This window comes from Embiotoca jacksoni, unplaced genomic scaffold (genome assembly GCF_022577435.1).
Source record: "Embiotoca jacksoni isolate LCO1_2020_lvr unplaced genomic scaffold, fEmbJac1.0.p SCAF_83, whole genome shotgun sequence".
NCBI classification, from domain to species: Eukaryota; Metazoa; Chordata; class Actinopteri; family Embiotocidae; genus Embiotoca; species Embiotoca jacksoni.
Window position 1 is genome coordinate 555,480 of NW_027185440.1, and position 18,801 is coordinate 574,280.

General features: G+C 42.7%; 2 protein-coding genes across 3 annotated transcripts; one reads left to right on the forward strand and one right to left on the reverse strand.

The window, feature by feature from the left end:
- The first annotated feature begins 58 nt into the window (after positions 1–58).
- On the forward strand, positions 59–10,972 carry septin2 (septin 2). Of its 2 annotated transcripts, none has more exons than XM_069139503.1 (13): positions 59–192; positions 1,043–1,090; positions 1,838–1,952; positions 4,481–4,567; positions 4,663–4,786; positions 5,016–5,150; positions 5,317–5,434; positions 5,704–5,805; positions 6,040–6,185; positions 7,174–7,296; positions 8,422–8,482; positions 9,476–9,572; positions 9,734–10,972. In XM_069139503.1, exons 2-12 carry the CDS (start codon positions 1,067–1,069, stop codon positions 9,560–9,562), a joined length of 1,122 nt encoding a protein of 373 aa, XP_068995604.1. In that variant the 5' UTR covers positions 59–192; positions 1,043–1,066; the 3' UTR covers positions 9,563–9,572; positions 9,734–10,972. The 2 variants fall into 2 exon arrangements, with proteins under 2 accessions (XP_068995604.1, XP_068995605.1); XM_069139504.1 differs by having other exon boundaries at positions 7,174–7,257.
- A 561-nt stretch (positions 10,973–11,533) lies between these two features.
- Positions 11,534–17,130, reverse strand: stk25b (serine/threonine kinase 25b). The gene is made up of 11 exons (XM_069139502.1): positions 16,708–17,130; positions 15,889–16,119; positions 15,660–15,716; positions 15,388–15,496; positions 14,430–14,587; positions 13,985–14,170; positions 13,414–13,559; positions 13,096–13,201; positions 12,940–13,011; positions 11,985–12,121; positions 11,534–11,902 (listed from the first exon to the last, which is right to left on the reverse strand). The coding sequence occupies exons 1-11, from the start codon at positions 16,735–16,737 to the stop codon at positions 11,863–11,865; spliced, it is 1,272 nt and encodes a 423-aa protein (XP_068995603.1). The 5' UTR covers positions 16,738–17,130; the 3' UTR covers positions 11,534–11,862.
- Between the last annotated feature and the right edge of the window lie 1,671 nt (positions 17,131–18,801).

Consider the following 18,801-nt stretch of genomic DNA (forward strand, 5'->3'; position numbering starts at 1 on the left):
CTCGGCGTTCGGGCTCGCGCCCCGCTGCTCCTCGCGCCCCGCTGCTCCTCTCGCCCCGGTGCATTGTGGTCCGCGGAGCTAAAAGGAAGCTGCTGCACCGGAATCTGAAGAATCCGGAGGTGTCCGCCAAGTCCGCTGTTCGTCGGCAGCTCGTCTCTCCTTCCTCCGGCTACACGCTCTTCGTCTCCGCGGGTAAGGTAACGCCTCCCTCCTTCCTCCCTTTTTGTTTTTATTTACCACCGAGGTGTCGCGGGTTAAACCGCCGACGCTAACATTAGCTGTTTACGTTATAACCTCCCCGGAGGAGCGACACCGGGTTACCGAGCGGCTAGCGCGGGCTGTTAGCTCCCGCAGAGCACCGCCGATTTGTGCTCCTTGGAAAAAAAAAAACCGCGCTGGGTTTGATCATTAAACCGGTTAATTTAAATCGCGGCGCGTCGGTAAATTAGCTTAAAGCTAGCGGGAAATACCAGTGATCGAGTCTGGTGAGTAAGTTTCCTTAAATTGAATCAAACTGACGTCCAACACGCGCACGCACGCACACGCACGCACACGCACACGCACGCGTATCTAACGCAATCGGGGGGAAATAAATAAAAAATAAACGATTTCCAATGTTTGGGTCATTTTGGAGAGAGAAAGTCGTTTTCAGCCTGGACTCTCTCTCTCTGGGTGTTTCTGACAGTTTCAATTAATTTTGAGTGATTTTGAATTAATCTCACAACACAACAGTGTGTGATCCATATTACAGACACGTCAGGTTTAACATCATCAGCACAGCTTCATGTCTCGTCCTTCAATCAGCGTCGCAGTGGGACGCAGCTGTAAAGCAGGAAAGGAGGTTTTTTTTTAGTTTTTTTAGTTTTTTGTGTGGTGGTTAGACACATCTCTCTCTCACAAGTCATTCAGAGCCCGAAGCAGACTTCCTGTCTCACATCTTGAGGCCTGTAAGGATGTGGCTGCATGCGTTGCCTCCATTATCAGACACACTGTATGTTCAACATTGGTTGTTTTTGAATCTCACTACGATCTTTTCTTTCAGGTTTAAACAAGGAGGAAAATAAAAATGTCTCAGGCCGACAAAATGAAGGTAAGATGCGTTAAACATTTATCTGAACCGATATGCATTTTTTTTTTTTTTTTACTCTGGAGTCAAAAGTCTAGCCTGGTTTTGTGAAAAAAAATAAAATAGTGTTGTTCAAAACGTCAACCTAGCTGTGTTGTTCACGTGGAGGTAAGTCGGGCACATTTTCGGTGTGCCGGTCATCGTCCTCATGACTGACTGACTGTACCTGTGCACAGGTTGAAGGGGGCCGTGCAGCAACACAACACTTATCGAGCTGATCAGTTTTGACTCTGGAGCTTTGCTGAAAGGACAGCGAATGGAGGGTTTATAGGTCTTTCAGGACCGTGAAAGGCAAACGAATTAAAGAATCTGTACCTTTTTGTGTTTTATTAGAATTTTCTGCTGTCGTGTAGTCACGGTTTAATGCTTTGCTCTGACCGGCTCTGGTGAGAACAGGGTCATAAACACTGCAGTGATGAGGTGGTGGGAGGGCTTTTGCAAATAGACCGCAGAGAGGTTACCCTCCCTAAATAGCCTGTTTGTTCATGAGCAGATGTCTCTCCGGTGATTTCACCTCCAGCACTTGTAATTTGTAATCATGTTGTTGCCATAACAACCGCCTGAACCTCATTCAACTACACTCTTATTTAGATTCATCTTGCAACGAAAAATGTTTAACTTAAAGTAATAAATCTGTACAAAGGCATCTTCTTTCATCTTAAGCTGGGATTTCTCCAAACGCGTTGTTCCTGTCTTGTTACTTTTCTACAGCAGGGCCAGTTCACCAACCCTGAGACCCCAGGGTATGTTGGATTTGCCAACCTGCCTAATCAGGTTCATCGCAAGTCAGTCAAAAAAGGTTTTGAGTTCACCCTCATGGTTGTAGGTGAGTAGATTATCACTTTTCTTTTTTTTTTCTTTCTTTTTTTTATAAACCATTTAACATTTTGTCCTTTTTTTTTCTTCTTGCTGCTATGCAATGCTGGTTTTATTTAGTTTGGAAAATGATTGTGTATCTGAGTGATAAAGAGCTCGGCGGTTAGAGTAAACATGGACACTTGAGCAATGCATTTTGAGTTTTGGCTCACGTATTGGGATGAATTTATGGTGGGATCTTGGCTAGTCGCTTGAACAATATTCAGTTGTTGCTGTGACATGCTTTCCCTCTCTTTCTTTTCTTTTCTTTTTTTTTTTTAATAGTAACCGTTCACCCTAACTGTTTTACAACTCTTTGATTTCTGTAGCTCACTTTGTTTATGTATTGAGAGTAACTTGCTTGTTTTGTCGTCGTCGGTGTATCGCAGTGTGCGTTAAAGTATTTTGCTCCGTTGAAAACTTCGGATGTCAGTCGGTGCAGTTGCTCAGCTGGCGTCAGCAGCAGTGTAAACTCTTGATGGGAGTTCAGTGCTTGTTGTTCAGGGGGAAGGGCAGAAGCTCCCCTCAACCCTGCTCATCCTTCAGCTTTAAAATAAACCAGAGAGGAATGCAGCCTTTGTGCCTCCAGGGACTGATTCACACAGTGGACAGCGAAGCCTGCTGTTCTTTCTACTGCAAGAATACTCATTGAGTGCTTATTTAACCCTCCGTGTGACCCTGGTTCTTAAATAAATCAGTGATTTCCTGTATGATTTGCAAGCTGCAGTTCCGCTCCACTGAATAGAGTTAAAATGAAAATAATTATTCTTCATATTAAAGTACTGGCACGTTCTCCCGTACAGTCGTCTGCTTTCCCACGTGCAGCTGGACACACAGTTTGTATCCTAAATATGTCAATTTGAATATTCCATACAAGATGATCTGTCAAACTGCCAGTGAAGGATGTACGAAAGACTTGTGTAAATCTGTTGTCACGACTGGTGGGGACCACAGGAGCAGCATTCCTGTGCAATGCACACAAGGAAGCTGTTTATGTCTCAGCATCTATAATGTGGTCATGAGACTTAAGGAACCACGGTTTTTTTTAATTTTATTTATTTATTTATTTTTTTACATTTCTTACAAATTGTTTCTTGAATATTGTTCATTGCTGTTGCTTTAAATAGCTGCTTTAGTTTTATGACTTTCCCAGACAGACAACAGATGTAGTGCTAGACTACGGCTACATTTAAGCTTACACGTTTTCATTTAAAAATCAAACACTCCATTATCACAAGTGTTTTAGCACCGTTTCAGAACGATTCTCCGTCCATACTAACACGCCTGAAAATGTAATCACATGACCATTCATATACATTGTGCATGTTACCTACCCAGCTTCTCTGACCTGCAGTGTTGGATATCGTTTGTTTTCTTCTGGTAAAGGGTCATTTGACTGGGATATGATAAATCAGGGAAGGGCACATTGTGACTGTTGGACCCAATCAGGAAGTGAACCTGGGTGTCAACGTCATTATTTTAAAGTTCAGTTTCTGCCTGTCCAGACAAAAACACAATCCCAGAGTTCAGCAGCGTTTCCAAAAGCCTTTAGGGGATTAAAACAAAACTGCATTAATGTGGACGCTGGCTGTAAAAGTAGCAAAAGTCATGTGTTTTACAATGAAAAGCACATCACTGCGCATCTATTCTAAAACATACACCGGATCTGTGATTTTTGTTAAGACGTCGGTCTGGTATTGGCTTGGTCTTGGCTGATTTTGTTTCACTTATGCAACTTGTTATTATTTCTTGAAGAATCACTGAACAAATCAGAAAAGTGAGTGACAACCGAGAGGTCTCGAATCAGGTGTGTGCACTTTTATTTAAAAACCAAATGATTCACATGAGGTGTTAGGGCTTATTGTCGTCGTCTCACGTCTGGTGTTCAGTGTAGCAACAGCTGTAACACCTGTGGTTGGTTCATGGAAACGGGGTTTAAAATTTTGTCATGAAAATGGAGCTTAGCTTTTTTGTGTACAGCCAGTTAAACATGTAACCAGTCAAGATGTATTTTGATACTGATGTGTAGTTCATTGATAATCAGATGATATCAGCAGAGATATTCAAATAAAACCAGTCTCAGAGTCTTTAAATGCAGAACACAGATTCTTCATTTCATCGTAGATCCCGATGTAAAAAACAGACTAAAGCTGTGAAAGAATATCCAGGATCGTATTTGCTGCGAACATGTTTGAGAGTGAAACTATCCCGTGTTCTTCTTGTAGCACCTTGATGCTGCTGATTGCACTCCTCCCTCAGGTTCCTCAAATGTCTGATCGGCCACCTGATAGTTTTGTGAAAGCTGAAGTCATATTTAGAAACATGCTGACATGTATTTCCTTGTGGTGTGAGACTGAAAGTGCGTCACATGCAGACGCCTTGTTTCCTGCGACACAGTGAGGTTCTTTTTGTTGAAAGTGAACTCCTGTCTGAAGTCCTGTCTGCTCACACTGATGTTGGCTGCGTGACGATTGCTTTACTTTCCATTGTTGTCTAAAGGTGAATCTGGACTCGGAAAATCCACCTTGATCAACAGCCTCTTCCTCACTGACCTTTACCCTGAGAGAGTCATCCCTGGAGCGGCAGGTAAAACACAAACACACTCTTCATCATCCACGTTTCGTGAAAATCGCGGACTGACTGTATCCTGATATTTTGTTACCGATCTTTCCGTCTCATAGAAAAGATAGAGAGGACGGTTCAGATCGAGGCGTCGACGGTAGAAATCGAGGAGCGAGGAGTGAAGCTCCGTCTCACTGTGGTGGACACACCAGGATACGGAGACGCCATCAACAGCCAAGACTGGTATGAATCGTTTTAGGGTGTAGATGAGGTGTTCTTGCATTTAGATTGTAGACTTATTCCTGTGAACAGTAAAGATCCACTGACCTCGGACAGCTAAAAATAAAAGTGTGTTTTAAGTCAAAAGGGTAGCGGGTGAATTTATTTTTCCTTCGAGCTGTGATTGTTGTTTTTATTTGGTGTTTTGGTGCAGCGTACTCGTATGTCTAAGGTGCCTTTTCTTTCCATCCAGTTTTAGCACCATCATCAGCTACATTGATGACCAGTTTGAGCGCTACCTCCATGACGAGAGCGGCCTAAATCGTAGACACATTGTCGACAATAGAGTTCACTGCTGCTTCTATTTCATCTCTCCTCTCGGCCATGGGTACGTGCTGCCAAATACACTTTCACAGATACCGTATGTGTTTCAGTTAATACAGTAAAGGTCTCGTAGATTTGAGTGAATATTTAACCTTTTCCTCAAGTCACAAATCCTTTCTTGAATTCTTTGTCTCTCTTTGACCCTGTTGTCTGCTTCCTGTCCCCTCCAGCCTGAAACCTCTTGATGTCCAGTTCATGAAGGCCATTCACAATAAAGTCAATGTGGTTCCTGTCATCGCGAAGGCCGACACACTCACCCTCAGAGAGAGGGAGAGGCTCAAGCGCAGGGTGAGGACGACAGAGCTACCCATTGTTCAGGGACTTTTCCTGTTCCTGACCTGAACAGTAGTTACAGTATCATATGATCACTTCTTTAGTCATCTGCTGTGTCAAAAATACTGCAGGTCCAGTGCTGCACGAAGTGTTCGTGGCAGAGCTGATTTCGATTATCAGAACGTTGTTGTTTCTGAAGTTTTGACTCAACAGAAAACAACAGCTCCTTGTTTGTCCAACATGACAGATGATAGCTGTTGTTTTGTCACTTTCATGTTGGTAAGATTCTCGATGAGATCGATGAGCACGGTATCAAGATCTATCACCTTCCTGATGCTGAGTCAGATGAAGATGAAGACTTCAAAGAGCAGACCAGAATCCTCAAGGTAACCTTTTCATTACGTTTCATCGCTACATGAATACACGGTCGTTTTGTTTTTCAAACCTCAAGAATGGATATTTTTTTGTCGAGGAGAACAGCAGTCAACTTTGAGACCTCTAATAAAACTCGGTTCAGTTCAAGCCATTGCTCTGGGGATTTCCTTCAAGTGTTATAATTATTGATGTTGGGTGGCTGAACTCCGACAACAGAAATATGAACTGCTCCTCCTCTGGTGCAGGCGAGCATCCCGTTCGCAGTGGTCGGATCCAACCAGCAGATTGAGGCCAAAGGCAAGAAGGTCAGGGGCCGCCTGTACCCCTGGGGAGTGGTGGAGGTGGAGAACCCCGAACACAACGACTTCCTCAAGCTGCGGACAATGCTGATGTGAGTTGTGGAGGAGCTAAAGGAGGCTATAATCCACAGCTTCTCTTTTGTTATTTAACATTTTGTGATGGGGGAGGGGGGGGGGCATTGAGATTTTTTTTTTTTGAAGGTTTTTGGTAGTTTTGGTTTCACACTGCGATTCTGTGAGGGCCGTAAAGGAATTTGCTCGACATACCAATGTCTTGTCATCATCACCTACTTAATTGGTTTGTTGGCGTGTTGACAGTTTGATTAGTAGTCTTTTCTGTATGAATGGAGGTAAGTGTTTATGTTGCTACAGTATTATTATTGTATTTTTCTGGCATTACTACCAGCTGGTATTATCCTCTCAGAAGAGATTATTTTAATTATTTTCTTTTCTTTTTTTTTTTTTATTAATTTGACTTTTGATTTCGTTGGCGGTCCAAATACAATTTATGTTCTTTGCCTCCTCCTCTTCTCATGTGCTACTTTGCGGCTCATTTTTTTTTTTTACCTCTTTCCCGGTTCTTTTTCTTCCTCTATTGTTTAATGAGTGATGTTATTTCAGCTTCCTGTAATTGGTCCAAAAGCCCAAAACATCCAAAACCAGTTTTCCCCCTGCAAACAAACCGAACCATAGTTAAGTTTGTTTTGGACCGAGACCACCTCCTTTGGTCCGGGACGTGGTCCAAGGCTCCCTTCACACCTGCTATTTTGGTTTGGACCAAACTAAAAAAAAAAAGAAGTGAATATCTACACCAAACAAGATGGGTGTGAACGCATCCTTAATAACCGACTGAACTGTGTACACTTTTTTTCCCCTGTTTTCCTACGAAGGCAGTGGGAAGATAAAAAAAAAAGAGCTTGGTGAAACTGTTGATAGTTTTCCAGGATGCTTTTAACTGTGGACAACAGATACTCTGTCAGCAGACACACTCGGCCTCTAACCGGCAGTTCTCCCTTGAAGATTGTCAATATGTTTGTCCAAGTGTACTTATTGTTTGGTGGCTTTTCTACAACCCCACAGAACCCACATGCAGGATCTCCAGGAAGTCACCCAGGACCTGCACTACGAGAACTTCCGCTCGGAGCGCCTCAAACGGGGTGGCAGGTTGTCCTCCCATGGTTACATTCTGCCTCTGTCTCCTGCGTACGTACTTGTCTGTCAGCTTGCTTCTCTGCACCCCCCCCTCCCCCTCCCCCACCACCCACCCACCCACCTCAAACAGCAAATCTCAGATAAGATTATACCGTCATTTTATATGTCTAATACAGTAGTGTTGGAAATGCACAGTTGTCTGGCTCACACGCACACACACATACACACACACACGCACACACAACTGAAAATAATCCAGCCAGAACAACGAGAGCTGTGTGTTTAGAGAAACTTACCAAGCGGACAACTGATTCCTCTTTAATGGGATCTCCAGTCATTTATTTCCTATTTTCGTTGATCCATATAAGGATGTTGAACTAGTATCAGTTCTGTAGTTCAGTAACTCTAATTTGTCATTTTGCATATTAACTACAGCAGGTAGCAGTGGGTAGAAATGAATGCTGTGGGTTGTTGTCGTACATGGTTAGTTCATTGGTAGATAGACAGCATGTGTAGTTTGATCCCAGGTTAGAAATAGGATTACTGTGTCTCCTTTAACATAGTTTGGCTACATCATCATTTAACCCTCAATGTAGAAACCAGAGACTGTTTTAGAGTGTCTTCTAAAGCCAACCCAGGATAAGGGAGTGGTTTTACTGTCTTCACATTGCCTCGCCATCTGTCCAATGATGGCTGTCTGGTCTTGATTTGTCCATCTCCATGAGTGGACTGTTGGAGGTACAGTTCATTTATTTTTTTTAATTTGGGGGACGTAACGCTCTTCCTCTGACCCTTGCACTTGCTGCTTCTCTCTTAAATCTTACTGCTTCCATCTCTGTAGTTATTTGTTGTAGATGCCCACTTTTCTCTCGTCTTTCTGCAAAGGCAAACTAACCCACTGACCCCGTTTTCACTTTCTCACTGTGGCTCTTGTCATGTTTGCCTAATACTGCTTTAAATTGCACAACATGCACTCTGTGACCAGCAGACATGCACAGACTGCTCTGCTTTTTTTTTTTTTATAAATCCTCACACAAAGTGACTGCACATTTATAACCTTTCTAACTGCATTTAGAAATGCAGTTACTTTGTTCATTTACACATGTTCTGCAGAAATATTGGTTTGATTCTGTAGCACAGAGCATCACAGTAACTATGGTTGTGTCACTGATGCAGAAAGGGACCGGAGCCGGAGGAGATGGACAAGGACATCATCCTGCAGGAGAAGGAGGCTGAGGTGGGATATTTTACAAGCTGCGCTACTCTGAAAGAAGTTTTATAGAACTTCCCTCTCGATCGTCCACGTTTCCAAAAGAAATAGTCTTGACTCACCGGTTGTGCACTGTGGGTATAAACCTGTCCTTGACCAACTGTCCCAGTCAACGTCTTCCGCCGTCTATGCGTTACTGTTTTTTTAAACTCGCTGTCGCAATGACAAACAAAAACAACCTCCGAGGAGCAACTTGCATGCTGAAAATGTTTTGAGGATTTGGATTGTGCAATAAAGCCGGCCAGCCAGATTCCCTTCAGTCGATTGGAGGGATTTAGCCATTTTAAGGCCCCTTATTAAATTGTTCTGCTAAAATAAGTTCCTTCATGACACTATTTTTGCAAAGTCACCATCATTGCATCCTGGGCTTAACACCGCTCAAGACATTTGTGATCGGTTTAAAGAAATACAAACAAGCCAGAGCATTTTCCTTCCTCAGAATTACACTTGGGTGCAGCCGGGCTATTCTCCAGCGCTGGTACAGTTATGTTAGACTACTAAAAGAAAAGTCTAACCTTTTAGAAATACAGTCATTTGCTTTTCAGCCAAAAATAGGATGAGAAAAGTGATAGAGTTGTATTGCCAATAAGTGTATTTCCCACAATGTCCTTCAAGGATCTAACACGTACACCATTGTACCAGTCAAAATGAAAATATTGAAAACGGCCCAACATCTATGAGGATTGTTCCTTCTCTCCGTTAAACTTACAAACTATATCCGGGAAATGATTCACATTGGTTTTTTTATGTGCATGCCGTCAGCGTGGGAGCAGTTGATTCTGGTCAGTGAGTTATAACATGCACACAGTTACGAATGATCAATAAAACATTTCTCTAAACTGAACGATGAGGGAAAGACTCTATGAAAAAGAAAGAACCGTCATCTTATTGCTTTCATGTCACAGCAATGGAAGTACCTTGTTCTTGTTGTCATGCATGTTGACGTTGTGTGTCCAACAGTTGAGACGAATGCAGGAGATGATTGCCAAGATGCAGGCCCAGATGCAGAAGCAAGATGGAGGAGAGGGAGACGCCCCACATGTGTGAAAAGCCTACGGTAAGACGCGCGAGTGCTGCAGACGCACTGCGTATTACTCTGAACACTGGGACACTGACGCATTTTTCACATCAAGATGCTGGTTTTTTTTTTTTTTTTTTTTTTTTTTTCCAAATATTCATGTGTAACTTGTTGTTTTCATTTTTTTTTTTTCTATGTAGGTGTTCGAGCCACTGCTTGAGTTTGACCAGAGAGAGATGGAAACGGTGTAAAAGCTGTCTGGTTATCGACTCCTACTGCTTGCCACTATCTTTTATTTCAGTTCCACACAGGATCTGGAGTCGTTTCTTTTTACACATACAGTGTAGTATATTCAAACAGTGTTATGTTTCTATATTTACAGTTTTATTTCTTTCTTTCTTTTTTTTTTTTTTTTTTATTGTAGCATTTTACAAAACGTTTGCGAGTTACTCAAATGAAGTTATGTGACCCACCTTTTTAAAGTGGTGGCATATATTTTAATGGGATGTTCTATTACTTCATTTTCTTACTTTTTTTTTTTTTTTTTTTTTTTTTCCTGTCAGAAAACCACTGTTTTGCTGCTTCTGTTGAGTGATTTTAATCGTACGACATCTCTCGCAGCACATGCTCACATGAGCTCCGTGAGAGAGCTTCACTGGGAGACAACTACGGTGAAAACTAGAGCAGAAATAGCTGAAAACCTTTTTTTTTTTTTTTTTTTTAATTCCACTTTTACTCCGTCATGTCAATATTATTTCTGTCATGATTTCTGATAGCTTCTGGTTTTTCGTTGACCACGCAAGCTTCCCATTAAATAGGTTCTACCCTGCTCAGTGTTAATCATCCTATCCCGCTCATCTGCATGCTGTTCTCCACCCTGTGATTTAAAAAACATAAAACAATTGAAGGTGAATTTTTTTTTTAGCAGTGTTGGGGTCATCTCCTTCTTATCCGGTCTCATCCATTAGTGCTGCTCTCATATCCGTGTCACCACGATCAACTGCCTTCAAATGTGTTGATCTCCTTTTTGAGTTTGATACGAGTTAAACTGTGACCTTTGACCTCTTACGGTCTTCCTGTAACCCCCGACAAATGAAGGACAGACAAGTGAGGCATGACGTCCGTTCGGTGCTTTCAATTAACGTCCCCTGTGCTGTAAAGTGAAGTTACGTGACCGGAGCAAGTGACTGTTTGGTGTGACATTGATGCAGTGAGATCGATGCAGGTGTTGAACCTCCACCTGTCCCAACTGCTGAGTACTTTGCGGTTTCCACGACCGCGGAGATTAAAGGCGACCTGATGAAGTCGATGTAGCCGACGTTCCCCTCACCAGCCGAGATGTGGGTTCTTGACATTCCTCTGTGCTGTTTTTACCCAACATTAAAGTACCAAATATTGTTTTTGATGCATATATTGTAATAAAGTTTTATTAAACGTCAGTAATCTCATCTGTGACTTGTTTTTCACGACTCGGCGTTTGTCGCTCTCCTATAATTTTGGTCCAGTCAGTCTGCTCTTGATGAAATGAAAATATTAGAGAAGAGCCAGAAGCAATCCAACACGCGCATCACCTGATGCTTCCTGCTGCCTTTTTGTGTGTTTTAATTTCAGTGAGATGAATTGCCTCCGACGGACAGAACTGCCGTGAGCCCGACCCGACTGTATCGGGGCATCGCTAATTACTGTGCAGTGTTTGTAGAGGTTAATCACCCAAAACCCCTCGGCTCGTTAATTAACAGTCACATGATCGTTTAACAACGTAAATGCCAACTATATGAGTCATGTACACATTTTTAAAGGTAAGAGATGAATGCAGCACTTCAGATGGTTAACGGTATAATAACGGAGACCGTTTACAGCTCCGGGCTAATGTGCCGCGTCTGCATGTGCGCATCGGGCAGACAAGAGGAAGGCTGACGTTTAAACATCAACATGACCCAGTTTATATCTTTTTGTTGAAGCATGTAAATGGATTGGCATGACAACTGAAGACAACGGGACATTTTCCATAGACTTTATTATAGTTGTTTTCTTCTCTAACAGGTATACACAACGCTCTAAATGTCATGGCTTTTTTTTTTTGTCTTAAATACTCTCCGCTCTTAAAGAAAAACTGTAAAAATATTTAATTATAACTAATTAAAAGATCTCTTCGGGGACAGGATTGGGGAGGGCGCAAAGGTACGAGGGGGTTGGGGGGGGGGGTAGGAGGGGGGGGGGGGTGATTCATCTGTGGTCCTTATCCGAGAAGCTGGGTTGGTCTGGGAGACAGAAAAAGGAGGGTGGTGGTGGTGGGGGAGGGGGGGTTAAGTTACATCCAGCTGGGGTTTCACCGCGAAGACGGGGTGGTGTTACCATTTAAAGAAAACCTGAAAGAACGACATGAAGCAGCAGGTTAGAGGTTTTCTGTCCTGTAAGGAACAGGTCTGGCTGACAGGTCGGTGTCGTCACCTGCACACTCGCTCCATCATGTGTGTGACCAGACGGTCGGAGATGCCCGGACAGGACTCCTCGGCCAGGTTGAAGGCGTTCTCCAGCTCCTCGATGGCTCCGACTCCGCCGCCACTCGCCCGCCGCTTCTCCTTCAACTGGTGGTGAAGACAAATCGCATAGAAGGGGTTTGTTTTTATGCTGCGTATGCTTCAACCAGGTAATATGACAGCTGTGTTGTTTAATTTACAACATTATAAAAAGCAGAGATAAGACAGGTTTTTTTTTTTTTTTGGTTCTCATTAAATTTACCCTTTCATGCTGTTTTATGTTTAAATCGTACAAATATATACTGTTATTAAACAACTTCTGAGTATACAGTACCTGTACAGAAATCATGAATAACTAACTTACTGCTAAGAGGTGAGGCACACACTCTATTATAAAGAGGAGGTTTTGAAATATCTTGTGTCAACTGAGTTACTCTGGAATGAAATAAAAAGCCTAAGTTAGTGACAAACACCACCAGTAGGGAAGCTTTCCATTTTCTATGCATGCTGACAACTTTAAGACTTTTGACAATGTGTTTAGAGCTCTACTTTTTTTTTTACTGATTATTCCATGTGGTCTGTTTTTCTCCTCTGGGTCCACAAAACTACAACATTTTGGTCACCAAGTAGTAACTATGAGGCCAGAGCTACATGCATATAATGTCACTGATGAGGGCCTCAACGTCGCTTTAAAATCAACGTTGTTTAACTTTGTTCAAGGCTCAGCAGTTAAGAACGTAAATTTCAAATGCGTTTCAAAAGGCTACTTCAGACAAAATTAACTATCCTACATTATGTCTGATCCTCGTTTAATTTTTTACTGCGTTCAGGAAAAAAATGCAATAATTTTTTTTGGTGTTGTCCCTCGATCTGAATTAATTGAAGGTACAATAAAAAAAAACAAAAAAAAACCGTTTGGCCTGTACCTCTCTGAAGATGGGTGTAACCAAAGCAGACAAGCATTGAGACTTGGGTTGCCTTTTCACCGAGTCTCCAGACTGCAAAGACGGAAATGGGGTGTTAAGATAGAAAAACAAGAGATCGGGCTCCGTGTCATGTCTGTGTGATGATTGTAGTCTCGCCTCTGAATCTGTGTGCGTGTAGCCCTTCTGTAACTTGTTCAGAGAGTTGGGTCTGACTGTGGGGAAGGTCCACATGGGACACTGATCCACGTCACCATCAGCATCCCTGAAGGACAAAAAAAAGAGGGAGAAGCTTGAAAAGAGGAGACATAAGGGATAGGCTAATGAGCTCGTGTTGATCAGCGTGCTGTTTCTTTGTCGCCATTTAACTCAGGAGAAAGGCAAAAAAACCCCAAAAAAAGTCATTCTAGTGATTATCTATAAATAAATCATGAGACTGTGGTTATAACTGAATAAATATGTGTTGTTGAGACTAACATATCGGAGTCGTCAGAGCTGGATTCCTCCCCGTGTCCTTCGGACTTCCAGCGGCGGTAGCGGTCGATCAGCTCTGTCAGATAGGCTGTCTTCTTGGTGTAACGTGTGATGAACTTGTGCTTCAGGAGCTCTTTGGCGGTTGGCCTCTGTGCAGAGAAGAAACAACGACAGGAGCAGCAGAAAAATGAACATTCAGTGACAATGTCACAGTCTGTAGTGTTTAGAGTTAGAAGAACAAAACATACGTATTTCTGTGTGGTAAAAACACGCTGAAAGTAGTTTCAGTATCCACCATCGCATTAGTCCGATTACCAAAACAAGTTATTGGTGCCTGTCAAGAATGCGATTTGGATGCTATTTGAATATTTGAGAATTTACACAGCAAACTCTTAATTCCTGTTTAAGACGGTAAATGCTAATCCAGTCACAAAAATATGTTGTTAGATAACAACCCGTTTTACTTCGCTTCACTCTGAGCCAATCTGGAAATATTTTCACTGTTCTGATCTCATTCAGCTCAAACACACTCGTCTCATTCCCTCATGCAGATAGATGCAAGTGTTTTACTCACAAAACGAGGGTCTTTATTTAGGCAAGCCTCCACAAACTCTTTAAAGGGTTTGCTGTAAGGACCTTCCAGTGTGGGTGGAGTGTTTTTGGGGATGAGGAAGAGGACCCTCATGGGATGGAGATCAGAGTTGGGAGGTTCCCCTTTGGCCAACTCAATGGCAGTGATTCCCAGGGACCAGATATCAGCCTGAGGGGGAGAGAATTTTTTATTTTTTAAATCAAGTGGGTTCACTTCTCATACAGACACCATAACTGTATCAGCAATTCAAATTGAATTCAAAATTCTTGTCGTGTCAACGTATCACTGCTTCCACCAACAACAAAACTTAATATTATACAAGAGTGAACATCTTTTCTCCTAAGAAGTGAGAAATAAAAACAAGCAAACAAACCTAAAGCCAGCAGCGTTCACTCGTAGCAGAGACTCGGGTCGTTTCTTGTCTCACCTTAAAGTCGTAGGCCGACTGCTTGATGACCTCTGGAGCCATCCAGAAAGGCGTGCCGACAAAAGTGTTCCTCTTGATCTGGGTATCCGTCAGCTGTCCCGCCACCCCGAAATCAGCCAGCTTCACGTCACCCTGCTCTGATAAGAGCACGTTGGCAGCTGGGAGACAGAGGCAGAAAGAAAGACGGTCAAAATACGAGCAAAAGGTTTCCTTCTGGGACCTGTTAATGTCAGTCTGTCTGTTTGATATAACATGCTAGAAATAAACATGACGCCTGCATGTATGATGGAGTCCCGGTCTCAGCTAACCATGACTAATGAGGTGTTGTTGCATCTATTTAGGCCAACTAAGAGATGGACGCACGTCACAAACTCTTAAGAGCTTCAGGAAATGTTCGGTGCTTCTAGCAGGAACAGTTTAAATACAAGAGCACAACACCATGTGGGTAATAAATCGACACGTCAATCAATCTTTTCATGACTCTCTGATGATTACAAAGTGGTAACTTCTTTCCCCACAGGGACGTAAGAGCACGACATCACCTACACAGAGCAGAAATAAATAAACTCCACACCGAGGAATATGCTAAACTGTATTGATTTAACACCTACGGCATGTCGTGAGAGTTCGAGCTCACAGATGGTGTCAATAAACGTACTTGTCCGCCCATGTTTCGGTGTGTGGACTTATTCTGCCCAGCATCTGGTTCAGGCTGCATGTGCACGTTGCTGCCGACCAACATTCGGTGTTTTCGATCAGTGCGGCATTTAGTTGCCGATATAGAATCTTGAATCACAGCATTTAAAAGTTTGCGAATAGTCTTTTGAATTACTACAAATTAGGTAAGACTTAAGAGTACGATATGCGAGTTTGTACCAGGGAAACACTGTGATGTGATTTAAATTGATATCTATAAGATGCTCAGTAAAAAAAAAAACAAGGCGCGAGAACTTATTACCTTTGATATCTCTATGAATTTTCCTCTCGGAGTGCAGATACTCCAGCCCCTTTAGTATTTCCCTCAGTATAGTAGCAATGTATGTCTCTTCAAGAGGCCCGGGGCGGAGCTGGGGACGACGACGGCGCAACAAATATATTAGAGGGAGTTTGGAGAGAGGGAGAGAAAGACAAGAGCAGGCCAAGTTTGTACTTTTCATGTATGAAAAGTGCCACTTTGTAAGATTTTGTTTCAATCTTTGTGAAACTGTATAAGATTAGAAATCTTCTTACCAGATCCAGTGCAGATCCTCCTCCTAAATACTCCATAATAATCCACAGCTTGGTCCCCTGAGGGGCGAAAAAATACTTGATTAAGGTTTGAGATTTTAAACCAATGCTGCACCACCGCCTGCACGGGACTGTGTCGTTTGCGTCTGTGTCTGTAAGCATCTCCGTGTGTGTTGAAAACGGTAAATAATCTGCGCAGGCATCGCTTCGGTCTTCGTGTTTATCATCTCACCTTCAGGTATGATCCATAATACTTGGTAACGAACGGACTGTCACACTGGCTTAGCACCGTGATCTCCTGCTGAATGTCTTCTATCTCGTCCTCGGCCTCCTCCAGGTCTATAATCTTAATCGCCACCACTTCCTTCGTGCGGTTGTTGATGCCTTTGTAGACCTCTCCGAAAGAGCCCTTCCCGATGCGCTCCTGCTTGGTAAAGTACTCCTCGGGGTCCAGCCGGGTATTCTGGTCACAGAGACACATGTCAAAGTTATGCTTCAAGTTGAACTCGTGTGCAGGTGTGTCTCTTGCCAAGTATGGTGTTCAGTCACAGGCCTCTTAATTACCCCAGACTCTACATCAAAACTGATGCCGGGACGTAATTCAAGAAGAGTACCACTCCACAGTGAGGTTTTACTCTCACCATAACCGCAGGAAATAAAGTGATGATTTGAGAAGGAGGCACTTAAGGAAGTCATTCAATTTGAGAGTATTTTACTATCGACTACATGTCACAAGTACAATTCAAAAACAATGGACAGTTACACGAAATGATGAAATTTACGAGTTTCTAATTACATACATTTGTCAGCTTTTTTTTTTTTTTTTTTGCCCTGATGTTCCCACAAGCAAGAACACGAACATACATGAATTCCCGTGTCTGTATATCGCATGTTTTAGCCCTTGGATAGAGGGCTCAGACTCCCACCCGACCTCCTCATGGAGAGCCTGACAGTCATGGGGGAGAGAGAGGGGGGAGAGAGGAGAGGGGGGTCGGCTTGTCTCGGGCAAGAAGAAGGGAGGTGACAGTTGGTGAAAAGAGGATCTGTGTACCTGGTTCTGCATGTCTCGAAGGTGTGCCATCCCCTCTGCAGGTTGGACGGGACAGGGACAGCCAAAGTGATCAAATATTGTCCTTTCGGGGTTTTTTTTTTCCCTCTCTCCCCCCCCTCGCAGCTGTCTAGGGAAGCTAGCTAGGTGGCTAGCCAACTAGATAAACACCCAAATCTGCTGGCTTTAACGGGGCTGTCACTCCGCGCACTGTTTTCGGCCTCCAAGTCCAACGGAGGACCGAACAAGCCCGGCGAGACAACGAGCTATCGACCGAGGTACTCCATGTGTGTCGGCGGTGTTGAATCAGAGGGTGAAAAATTCTCTTTCCGCGAATGAATATTTAATTCATTTCGAGGACCGTCTTTAGCCTGTTGTTCATTTGAAGCTTCAGGAGGACAAAATAATGGCCCAGATCGACGGCGCATGCGCAGTGTTTCAGAAACCGTTGGGATTGTGGGAGTTGTATTTCTGAACTAATGTCGAAAAAGGCTCTTTTGTGTTCAGGTGCATGACGACCTACCTTTCTCTGTTCACTGCGTTCACTATCATTTCTGAACAAAATAGCAAAAAAAACCCCAAAAAAACAACAACAACAAAAAAAAAACAGGTACTTTAAAAGGTGTGTTACTTAATCCTAAATCCTTTACTGTGAGTTGCTAAGCAACGACGTCTAAATCTAAGCCATTGAGCCTATATTTCAGTTCATGCAGTGGGTCTACATGTCAAATAGGTCTATTTGTCAACTAATTTATATTTAATTAAATTAAACCAGAATAATTACGTTGACATGGTGATTATGATATTTTTTTTAAAAGCAACTCATTGCACAGGGAGGTGCCTATTTCTGCAGACAGCTATTGTTTGGATTGAGGCAACACATTTATTTGTGCACATGGCTTTGTTTGAGTCTATTCCTGTTGCGCAATAATAGCTATGATAATGTGCACAAAGCAGATTGCTGGTTGCCCAGGTACCTGACATGCTGAGTAATGTCTTTTAATGCACCTGAAATGTTGTAGATGGCTGCGTGGAGCAGGTGCCCGAGGGAACAGGTGCCTCCTGGTCAGGAGCCTTTGTTGAAAAGTCAATTGACCACAAAGAGACGCAAAATAAAAGGCCTGCAATTCACCAACAAAGAGAGGTCTCCGCTCTCCTCTCACCCCAACCATTCGAGGCAGATGACAGCCCACCTTCTGTCAGAGGTTTCATCCTGTTAAGGGAAGTTCTTCCTCCCTACTGCCGCCAAGCGCTTGCTTAACTGGAAATTTCTGGCTTTCTTTCTGTAACACTGTAAGGTCTTGACTTTAAAGTGCCCTGAGGTGACATATGTTGTGATTCCTCATTAATCTCCGTGTCTGTGCGCAGGGGCCAGGTGTTTCCTAATCCTTCGATGGACGGGTGCAGATTTTTTTTATTAAATTCCCACTGCAGTGAATCTATACGTCTTTTACATCAGCCTACCTACCTACACACAGGCCTACCAAACCTGCAAACACTGTACATACAGCTGTTACAACAAAGCTCCCCAACACAGGTCAGAAAAACACAGTAAACTACTGAAAATTGTCCTTTCGCAATTGCCATGATACTTGTGAAGAAATACCCAAAATGCAAAAGGTCAAACTTCATCACAATGTCACATTCCCACTATCTCTGGCACTGTTATACGTTTACACTGGAAGTGAACCTGTTCCAACATGCACATTGTTTGAACTGATTTCCCCAAACACCTCCATACAAATCATAAAGTTGATAGAACAGGACTCTTCTGAGGTCATTTTATTATTTATATAGCACTTGTTTTTCTGAGTATTTTAGCAGGACGACTGAAAGAAACGCAGTTGTTGGAGTTGTTTTTTTTTTTTAACCATATCCTCAGAGAGCTTTTGTCTTACTGACCTCATTTTTATCTGTATAGAAATGCTCACATTAGAGTCAAAAAAATATTTACATGATATTTTTTTGTAATGTAAATTACATTGCAACCGAAACAGACTAATTTGTGTTTTAATCCCAATGAAACAATGAATGTTGTATTTTTTGTGTGTGTTTTTAATCCCAACATAATCCGCTGCGAGTAAAACCGCTAATTTG

Excerpts from the sequence above, each read along its gene's own strand:
- septin2 (XM_069139503.1), top strand. The coding sequence starts at position 1,067 with ATGTCTCAGGCCGACAAAATGAAG. Across the intron at positions 1,091-1,837 it reads CTCAGGCCGACAAAATGAAG|CAGGGCCAGTTCACCAACCC; the intron begins GTAAGATGCGTT and ends ACTTTTCTACAG. Across the intron at positions 5,435-5,703 it reads GGGAGAGGCTCAAGCGCAGG|ATTCTCGATGAGATCGATGA; the intron begins GTGAGGACGACA and ends CATGTTGGTAAG.
- stk25b (XM_069139502.1), bottom strand. The coding sequence starts at position 16,737 with ATGGCACACCTTCGAGACATGCAGAACCAG. Across the intron at positions 14,588-15,387 it reads AATTCATAGAGATATCAAAG|CTGCCAACGTGCTCTTATCA; the intron begins GTAATAAGTTCT and ends TCTGTCTCCCAG. Across the intron at positions 12,122-12,939 it reads TTACACCCATCTTCAGAGAG|TTGAAGGAGAAGCGGCGGGC; the intron begins GTACAGGCCAAA and ends CTTCACCACCAG.